The sequence below is a fragment of the Sapajus apella genome, unplaced genomic scaffold, assembly GCF_009761245.1.
Source record: "Sapajus apella isolate SASKATOON/1434 unplaced genomic scaffold, GSC_monkey_1.0 scaffold37, whole genome shotgun sequence".
Taxonomy (NCBI): domain Eukaryota; kingdom Metazoa; phylum Chordata; class Mammalia; order Primates; family Cebidae; genus Sapajus; species Sapajus apella.
This window is the reverse complement of record NW_022436977.1, coordinates 10,985,344-10,995,634: the sequence shown is the minus strand read 5'-3', so window position 1 is coordinate 10,995,634 and position 10,291 is coordinate 10,985,344. Positions and strand designations below refer to the sequence as shown.

The 10,291-nt window shown below is 37.4% G+C and overlaps 1 protein-coding gene across 2 annotated transcripts in view; it reads left to right on the top strand.

The window, feature by feature from the left end:
* UNC13C (unc-13 homolog C) overlaps positions 1 to 10,291 on the top strand; it is a 605,313-nt gene that overhangs the window by 536,621 nt on the left and 58,401 nt on the right. For both annotated transcript variants that reach the window (XM_032297403.1, XM_032297404.1), the window contains one exon: positions 3,322 to 3,402. In XM_032297403.1, coding sequence (XP_032153294.1) covers positions 3,322 to 3,402 — 81 coding nt within the window. The remainder of the gene's footprint in view (positions 1 to 3,321; positions 3,403 to 10,291) is intronic.

The following is a 10,291-nucleotide window of genomic DNA, read 5'->3' as shown; positions in this document are numbered from 1 at the left end:
TCAAACAAAATATGCATAAATCTTCAGGAACTGGTGATATAATATCAAAACCAATTGATGAAAATACACCTGGGACTGTGAGTTTACTGCATGTGTTTTACTTGGGTAATAACTCATTGCTGGCCTCTTTCAGAGACCCCCTCACTTGAATGATCTGTTGCTAAATTCTAAAATATTATTTCTAGTAAGAATTATATTTCCATAGCACCAGCATATCATTTATTAGCATCTGTTAAAAATGCAACCATATTGTTCAACCAGTGAAGACTTATGAAGCCAGAGAAATTTATTTAATAGAAAGCATTTTTAATTACTTGTCTGAAAGCATTTTCCCCTATAACTCAGCAAATATTTCTGTTACTCTTTGAGTCTCAATGAGCATATAATATTGCTATTTAAAAACTGAAATAAACTCATATGATTAACTTGAAATCCTCATATCAGAGAAAGATGCACTAAGATGTATAAATATATATCATGGATCCATGAAGCATTATGCCATATTGTTAGCAATATCCAAAAACAATGATTCTACTCAAGCATATTAAATCCTGTGACATACACTGAAGGAAGCACAATTCAATTACCAAAAATATACTGAGTGCCTAGCAGATAACAACTGCCAAAATGGACACTGAAAAGCGGAAGGAGTGAGTGGGAGACATAGACAGATTATTATCTTCAGGAAGTCATGGCAACTACTAAATAAAAGAATAAGAAAACGGCGGGAATAGAAGGACAAACCACTGGGTGTGATTGCATGGTGTGTGCATAGCACAAAAATGTATATCTAAAGGAGCAAGTGACAGCTGAAATTGAGCCTATGTTCCACTTGCCAAGCCATATGTGCTGCCTTGAAGCTGTTCTCTCAAAAAAAAAAAAAAAAGACACCTTTTATTACTCACCACAGGCACCAAAGGCACTGCCTTACTCATTATTCCATACATGCTCAGAGCTGTGTTCACCCACATGGGACTTTTCTTCTAATTCATAAAGGCACCAACATAAGTTTAAGCTCCAGAAGCACAAAAGTCTTCCCTCAATATATCTCAGTCATCATGAACATTGCTGGCACATAAGAAGCACTCAATAAATATTTGTCAAGTATTGCTGAATAGAATAATGGCAGCCCTGGGATGAGTGTATCATTTTTGGGAGAAGGGGTCAGATGTTTTCTAATTTATACCTTAGATTTTTATTTCCTTTGTCATTTTCCTCTTCTGCCATCATTTTCCTAAATAAGTTTTGTATAATGGGTTAAAACAGACCACAGTGAACAATGAAGAAAATCCATTGTAAAATAATGAAATACGTTTTAAAATCAGTTCTGAAATATTTTAAATGATTATGAAATAGTTAAAATCCTCACAGCCAAATTTAGCTAATTCTTTTAGGCTTTTCCCAGGAATGAGTGAAAACTGAAGGTATATAAGGAGCAGAATACAATGGAGGCATTATATTTCAAATAGACTTTATTAGTAGTAATTGGGAGAGGCTAAAATTTGCTCCTTATATCCTTTTCATGATTGACATTCATCAATGTGACAGATGTAAACCAAGGAAGTCATGTGAAAAAATTTGTCACATATTTCCAGGTTTCTCTCTTTTTTCCCTAACATTAGCTTGCAAGTGAAAATAAAGCCACACGCCTATCAGAGCACTTGTTTTCAACTAGACATTTAACACTTTTTCCTTTGACCAAGTGGAGATTTATAAAATATATGACAAAACAATAATTTTATTTTAAATGCATTCATGTGCAGAAGATATTTTAAACAGGGAATTTTGCATATGAGGATAATACAGATTATGTTTTTCATTTTTTATTGTACTTTAAGCTCTGGGGTACATGTGCACATCCAGCAGGGTTGTGGCATAGGTACACACATGCCATGGTGGTTTGCAGTCTCCAACCCCCTGTTGCCTGCATCAGGCATTTCTCCCATTATTTTTCCTACCCAGCCTCCCCACACCCTGCTTTTCTGCCCCTAGCACCCCACCCCACAACCTACCCCAATGTGTGATGTTCCCCCTCCCTATGCCCACGTGTTCTTATCGTTGAAACCCCACTTATGAGTGAGAACATGCAATGTTTGGTTTTCTGTTCCTGTGTCAGTTTGCCGAGAATGATGGTTTCCAGATTCATCCATGTCCCTACAAAGAATATGAACTTGCCCTTTTTTATGGCTGCATAGTATTCCATGGTGAATATGTGCCATATTTTCTTTGTCCAGTCTAGCATGGATGGGCCTTTGGGTTGGTTCCAGGTCTTTGCTATTGTAAACAGTGCCACAATGAACATATGTGTGCATGTATCTTTATAATAGAACAATTTATAATCTTTGGGATATATACCCAGTAATGGGATTGCTGGGTCAAATGGAATTTCTATTTCTAAATTCTTGAGGAATCACCACACTGTCTTCCAGAATGGTTGAACTAATTTACACTCCCACCAACAGTGTAAAAGTGTTGCTATTTCTCCACATCCTCTCCAGCATCTGTTGTCTCCAGATTTTTTAATGAACCCCATTCTAACTGGCATGAGATGGTATCTCAATGTAGTTTTGATTTGCATTTCTCTAATGACCAGTGATGATGAACATTTTTTCATACGTTTGTAGTCTGCATAAATGTCTTCTTTTGAAAAGTGTCTGTTCATATACTTCACCCACTTTTTTATGTGTGTTTTTTTTTCTTGTAAATCTGCTTTAGTTCTTTGTAGATTCTGGATAGTAGTCCTTTGTTCAATGGGTAGATTGCAAAACTTTTTTTCCCATTCTGTTGGTTACTGGTTTACTCTAATGATTGTTTCTTTTTCTGTGCAGAAACTCTTAAGTTTAATTAGATCCCATTTGTCTATTTTGGCTTTTGTTGCCATTGCTTTTGGTGTCTTAGTCATGAAGTTCTTGCCAATGCCTGTGTCCTGAATGGTATTGCCTAGTTTTTCTCCTAGGGTTTTTATGGTGTTAGGTCTTACATTTAAATCTTTAATCCATCTGGAGTTAGTTTTAGTGGAAGGTGGAAAGAAAAGGTCCACTTTCAGCTTTCTGCACATGGCTAGCCAATTTTCCCAACATCATTTATTAAATGGAAAGTCCTTTCCCATTGCCTGTTTTTGTCAGGTTTGTCAAAGATCGGATGGTTGTAGTTGTGTGGTGTTGCTTCCAAGGCCTCTGTTCTGTTCCATTGGTCTATGTTTCTGTTTTGGTACCAGTACCATGCTGTTTTGATTACTGTAGCCCTGTAGGTTATGTTTTAAAGTAGTTGTTGAATACATGAACTGGTTATTTTATAAGCAATTCTTAACCTGTTTTCCAGGAGCACATGATTCGAGAGGATGCCAAAGGTCTGACACCAAGACAATGCGCTATAATGGAGGTAGTCCTGGCTACCATCAAGGTAAGGTTTTAGTGCTCCTGTGTATACATCCAGGGAGGCCCCCATTTACCTCCAGAGATGAGTAGTCCTGATATCAGCCATTTATCTGTAGAGCTATGGCATCCAAATATATAGTTGAATAGATGTAAGTTGGTGCAATATGTAATTGCACCAAGCTAATACATTCCTGGAGGATGCCAGATTCAGCCCTGTTTATCTCATTCATCCACAATACACTGTTCTTATACTTGCTTCCTTTGTCCTCTCTCTAAAGCGTAAGTGAAACCTATGTCATAACATATGTTCTCAAAGAAAGACATGTACCCGAAAACCCAGTTAAACAGATGCTTCCAGAATATTTTGGGTTGACAGAATTTGTTTTTACTTGTTTTCTATGCATGTTGAAATGATTTTTAAAATACCAATCTTCTCTTCTTGCTTAGTAAGTACAGTAATTTAATTTCATTTTCTGCTGAAAACCCACACATTGTGTTGTATGCATCAATTGTTTTCATAGCCAAAGGTTAACTAAAAGTTACTATAGTGTTTGCTAAAGGTGTGCAGATCTCAAGATGTAACCTAGAAGTTGTTTTCAAATAATTTATTTTATATTTATATACAGCTATATTTATATGTGAACATTTATTTAAGAGTTTGAAGGATGAATTTGTCTTCTAAATTCAAATTATGTCTAAAGTTTTCACTCTTCACTGGAGGAAGCATCTACTATCGAGGATGTGTGAATAGCATTCCTAGTAACTCTGCAGTAACTATTAGCTACCATGAGCCATTTGTAGAGCACAGAACAATTCTGCTGTATAGAAACAACGGTGCTCATTTCAACAGAGTTCTATCTGAATAACGGTCACATAGTTTCACAAAACTGTCACCTCGTGGTTTTCATTTTGCAGTTTCAGCAATTAATATGAGGCAGTCTTTTGCTGCTGCAGTGTCAAAATCTGCCATATTAAAGTTGGAAGGTGAGAGTTGTGTGACATCTGGGGGCACCTGGATCACAGCAATGGAGTTTCTAAAGAGGTAGCAGGGATGTTGTCTGGAAATGGAAAATTTGCACAATATTTTTGAGGAAAAGAAATGAACAACGTGAAAAAGAAATACAATAAAACTCTTTAAAAGTTATTTTTAAAATCATTTTCAAAAATTTGAGGAAGAAATAACTCATTTTTGGAGTTACAGTAGCACTAACAGCTACCTATAAGGACATGCTAGTAGGAAAAAATAAGCTCTAGAGTGGACCATGAGGAGGAAGAAAAAAAAAAATTTTAGCATCTGAATTCAGCCCTTCATGCATTTTATTAGGTCAATGCCTGGATTCAGGAAAGGAAGGAAAATGTATTCTGTGGAAATTGGGAATGGTATTCATGGTGTTCACAGATCTGGCTTCTGTCTCTAACTTCAGCATTTCTCTAATTTTTATTGATGGGTCACATGATCACCACCTGCAGGCCTATTTCTTCTCAGACTTTAAGATAATGATCTTCAAGCAAATAAGTTTCTTTTATCTTGACAGCTCAACTATCCTATCTTGCTGTTTATATCACCTATGCGTATTTTAATTCAGTCTCAGACACCAGACACTTGTCTTGTTCTTTGTGGAAGAAACTCCTATTTGGTGTCCAAGACCCAGTAAATGGGTCCATGTCATTTGTCTTGTTCCTCCAGGACTGGCATCTGACTGTGGTTCTCCTGCGCCTCAGAGCCTGTGGCAGTTCTCCAGTTTCCCTACTCCCTAACTTCTGTGATACCAACTCTTTCTCTAGGTACCTCCATGCTAGGCCAGCGGTGTCTGCTATGAGACTCTGTCGACCCTGTGCCCTGCCCATCTTTATGCCTCAGGAGGTCCTTACCTTCACAGAGTTTCTAACCCTATCCTGCCATCTCTGTTGTCCATGGAGTGGTGCCAGTGGCTGTTTCTCAGCATCTTCTTTTCACCATTACAAGCATAGTTTTGCCTTGGTTAAAATCCAGCTGCTCTTGAGAGCAAAATAAACTACTTAGTTTAGAGGGTAGCATTCAAAAATCATTATTTGAGAGCTGACTGTAGGTAGCAAATACGATGAGCAGTGAGGAGGTAGCTGGAGATGAGGGCACTTGCGTTTGACTTGGGAACAAAAACTATCCACAATCAGTAAAATAATTGTGGGCAAACGGTGGGGGAGGGCACAGAGGGTGATGAATTTTCTCTGTATGTCCAGGGAAAAGCTCCCCAGAGAAGGACATTTGGAGATGTAGAGGATAGAGAGGGAAAAAACAATGGGAGGAAAGCCTTGTAGACCTGTAGAAAATACAGAATGAGTGATATAAGAGAAGGCATTGGTCAGCTTGAAAACTTTAAATAGTCTGATGTAGAAGAACAGATCACGACTGGCTGAGTATCACAGGGAATGAAAGAGGAACATTGGATTAAAGCCAGAATGCCAAGGCTTAAATACCAAAGTAAAGAATCTCGACTTTAGTTTGTCAGTAAAAGCAAAACACTGAGATATTTTATGGGCAGGAAGAGCATATTCTGATCTGATGTGTAAAAGAGAACTCCAGTTGTGGTAGAAAACAATTTTTTAAAATATCTGTCAAATTCCTAAAAACAGAAATCTTTAGTGGCTAAACACTAAAAGTATAAAGTTAGGGTGGGTTATGATTATATTTAAGTTTGCAAAATGGACTGTCTGCATGGATTTGCCAAAACTATAACACAGGTGTTGGAAAGAGAAAAGTAATGATGGAAAATTGCTACCAAAATAGTATATTTAACAAAAAAGGGAATTCTTTTGATAATCTTGCAAAGAAACAATAGCATGTTCCCACCCATGAGTCAGTAAAAATAGATTGTGAGAGATCTGCAATCCTAGAGTTTGGAGAGTTAGAAGATTTCAGAGAGTTTTATTGGGATTATAAAAAGAATAGCTTGCTAAGTATGTAGGCCATATTTTTCCTGATTTTTTTTTAATTTAGCAGTACTTTTTTTTTTTTTGCCCCATAAATCACAACCAGGTCTCAAGTGCTTTATTTTCTGCAAAGTCATGAATAATAACAATAATAAAACAAAAAAATACAGTTATTTTTCAAGATAAAAAAATGATACTGCATATATAGCTCCTTCCTACCCCCAGGGTGATAACAGTGCCCCTTACCACGCACCCTGACGTTCGTGAAACCAACATATTAATGTATCTAGGGTAGAAGACTTTACAAATGTCAGAAGAGGGCTATGAATTATAAAAGTAAATAAAATATTGAAAACTACATGGGAAATTATACCACTAACAAATATAATATCAGGATGGGATATTTTCAAGCCCATTATAAAGATCACAGAATCCAAGAGGTTAAGAGAATTCTAGAATTGCAGAATTGGAAACATAAATGAACATCTCTCGCTCTTGCTCATACAAAGAGATGCAAGGTCATATACAATGTTGTAAAGTGAGGTTGATGGGAAATGTTTAGGTTGAAAATACAGAGGTCCTTTCGTGCCTTCAGTATATTCCCTCAAAGAGGATTCACTGATGATTTTCAAAGTGTTATGCTAAAGTCATTTCAGCAATAGGAATCTTATGGAAATGCACAAATTAGACGGCATAGTCCAAGATTATAGTTAGAGATTTCAGTTCATAAGATGATGAGAGCCATCACTAAGTTGGTGGCTTTCGGAGGAGAAAGGGAAAGATGGATATGAGTGACCAGTGGTTGCACATGGTCAATTGGCCACCGCTTAATAGTGGCCACTAAACTACAAGTGGAAGTTTTCATTTTTAAGATGCACTGTTAGAAAATTTTGATGAATGTATCAAACGAAAATCTCCTCCCCTGCTATGTTTTGGTGCTCCTTCTGTTCTTTTAAACTACTATTAAATTATTCTATTTCCTTTTCTGTATGATAGACTTCAGATATTGAAGAAAACTATCATGCCACCCCATGTCATCTGAAACTGTTTATTGAATAACGGGCCTTCTAGACCTTGTAAAATTCTAGTTACCTATCTTTAAATGGCCTCCGCTTTCAATATTTCTTATAAATAATTAAGCCCAAGAATGAGTTTAATATCCCAGACATGTTCTAACCAATGAAGAATATTCTTGCCTTACCAAACATTTATTCTTGATCTATCTACCTATTTTGATGCATGATCAGATTTAACTTGTTTTAATAGCTGCCTTCTCACTTAGGAAATCGTGTTGAACTAGACAGCAAATAAATCTTTACAACTTGTTAAAATTTTCTGTTGTTAAGCCACATCACCCCCATTCTGTACTTGGTGGTAAACATGAATATGAATATTTATTGTGAATTCTGACTTTTTCCTTTCCTTTTTGCCATCTCCTTCTGGAAATGTTGACCCAGCATACCAGACTACCAGGACCTTTCTAAAGCCAAATGTCCTCATCCAGTGTAGCACCTTTAAGCTTCAGCTCAACTGCACGTTAGTCAAACATGCTTTCTGCCTTTGGTTTTTCAAGTCCACAGTGAAAATATCAGCCAGGATAGAGAAGAAGAGAGAATGTCTTCCAGCTAACATCTTTATCCTTCTTTGCACGAAACAACCAACTCCTCCACAGTCCGTCAACTGAGAGATTACAAATTCTTTTCTTCAATAAGGAGGAAATGACCTGTCCTAACTGATTTTTGTCCATTTTTTTTCCTGCTACTTTAGGTCAGTCTAAGTAAAACATCTAAACAGATCAAACTGAAGTTTCTTAGATTATGCTGCAGGCCACAGAGGAATTTTAAGAAACCAAGTCTTGGTCTTTTGTTTATTGTCAATGGAAAATAATGTACTTTTCACAGGCATAATGAAAACATCCAGAAAGCTTTAAAACCCCACATTTGCAAATTCCTTTCTAGCATGTTATACCCCCCACAAAATGCCCATTTTAATGAATGAAGATCAGCCACCCTGCACTGAGCTGTGGATAGTGGGTTTTGTCTAGTAATTAAGGTATTTATTTCTGTACTTCAGCCCCACATTTATAGCCTTCAAACCCAAGCCTCAGCACAATGTAAATTCTGCTCTTCAGTTCCTTCAGGGTCATGCGCATAGAGTCAAAATTGAATGCAAAATCTTCTGAATGCCAAGGTCCATGTAATAACTGCAGCCCCCTTTCTCCTGATCGTCTGTGCTGGTGAGATAACCAGACTGGTGCTCTTAGATGCTGTCATTCCAGATTCTGAACACTGTGTGAAAGACTTTCAAGAAGTAGCACTCTCAGCGAGTTTGCATTTGCATAGCCATAGAAATCACCTTCTTCACTGTTGGAGTGAGGAGCCTACGGCATATATTATTTGTCTGTGTCCCTTCAACGAGGGGCTTTCATTCTTACCACCTGATAATTTGCTTTCTCCTCTGACATAGCTACCCTCCGTCCTGGGTTTCTTTCTCGCCACATTTCATAATATAAAATGTGCTCAAAAGATAAAGGCCTTAGTTTCTGCCCTTACAAAATTTCTATTCAGTAAATATCCTGCTAGAGGCTTTAATGGAATAACATGTAAAACTCTATGGCTAAAAAGGAGGAAGTCAGTTGAGCATCGTAACCTAAAACCACAGGGACCCTTGGACTTTCCTCAGGTACAAGCACACACGTCATTCATGATTTCATTTCCTGATGAGTCCAGAAAGTCCCAGGGTCCTACAAAATAATGCCTTAGTATGAAAAACATTCCTTTCTAGAAAATTATTTTAAAAGATTCCAGTACAAGTACATAGTTTATACCTTCATAGTTTAATTATTTTTCCCTTCTCCCATGAAGCTTTCTAGGCCCTCGACAATATCTCAGTTATATGAAATCCAGTGACATTCTTCTGTTCTTAGGTTTCCCAAATCATATTCCATGGAACACTTGCATCCCCAAAAGTGTTAATATATGCCCAGTGAGATAGGTGTCCTATGGCCTAATACTTTTAGCAGCAAGGTGTAGTAATATAAGATTACACAGACTTCTTTACCACAGTATGTCTCAGAGCCTTTACCATGTTAATATGCGTTGGGAATCCATAGGATGCAATGTCCTCTCTTAACTTCTTTTTTTATTATTCTTTAAGTTCTGGAGTACATGTGCAGAATGTGCACGTTTGTTACATAGGTATACACGTGCCATGGTGGTTTGCTGCACCCATCAACCTGCTGTCTACATTAGATATTTCTCCGAATGTTATCCCTCCCTTATCCCCCACCCCCAACTGGCCCCAGTGTATGATGGTACCCTCCCTGTGTCCATGTGTTCTTACTGTTCAACTCCCACTTATGAGTGCAAACATGCAGTGTTCAGTTTTCTGGTCTTGTGTTAGTTTGATGAGAATGATTGTTTCCAGCTTCTTTCATGTCCCTGCAAAGGACATGAACCCATCCTTTTTTACAGCTGCATAGTATTCCATGGTGTATATGTGCCACATTTTCTTTATCCGGTCTATCATTGATGGGCATTTGGGTTTACTCCAAGTCTTTTAACTTCTGTAGGCCCTCTAGTACCTAGAGGCAGCACAAGTTATTGATGGGTATAGAATAATGGTAGAAAACAGTGTTTTTAAAACTATATCTAAGCTATACTTAGAGAACTAAAACACTTCAGCTCTCCTTAAATAGTGCCAAAACTACCAGGGTTTCTCTTGGTTACTTGGTGGGATTGTTCTCTTTCTCTAGTTCACGAGGGCGAATTATCTACTGGCTGCTGAAAAGAACAGTACTTAAAAACTGATAACCACCAAAGATGTCACTTCTTTGTAAGCATTTTACTGATGCCTTAGACAACAGAAGCGCATGCCTCGTTTATTATCTGTATTTTCAAATCATTATTCTAATACTTTCCATGTACTGTTGGAGTCATTTGTTTAAAAGTTGGTTACATTTCCTACTAGATCATAATCCCTTTGGGAGCAACCACTGTGTCTCT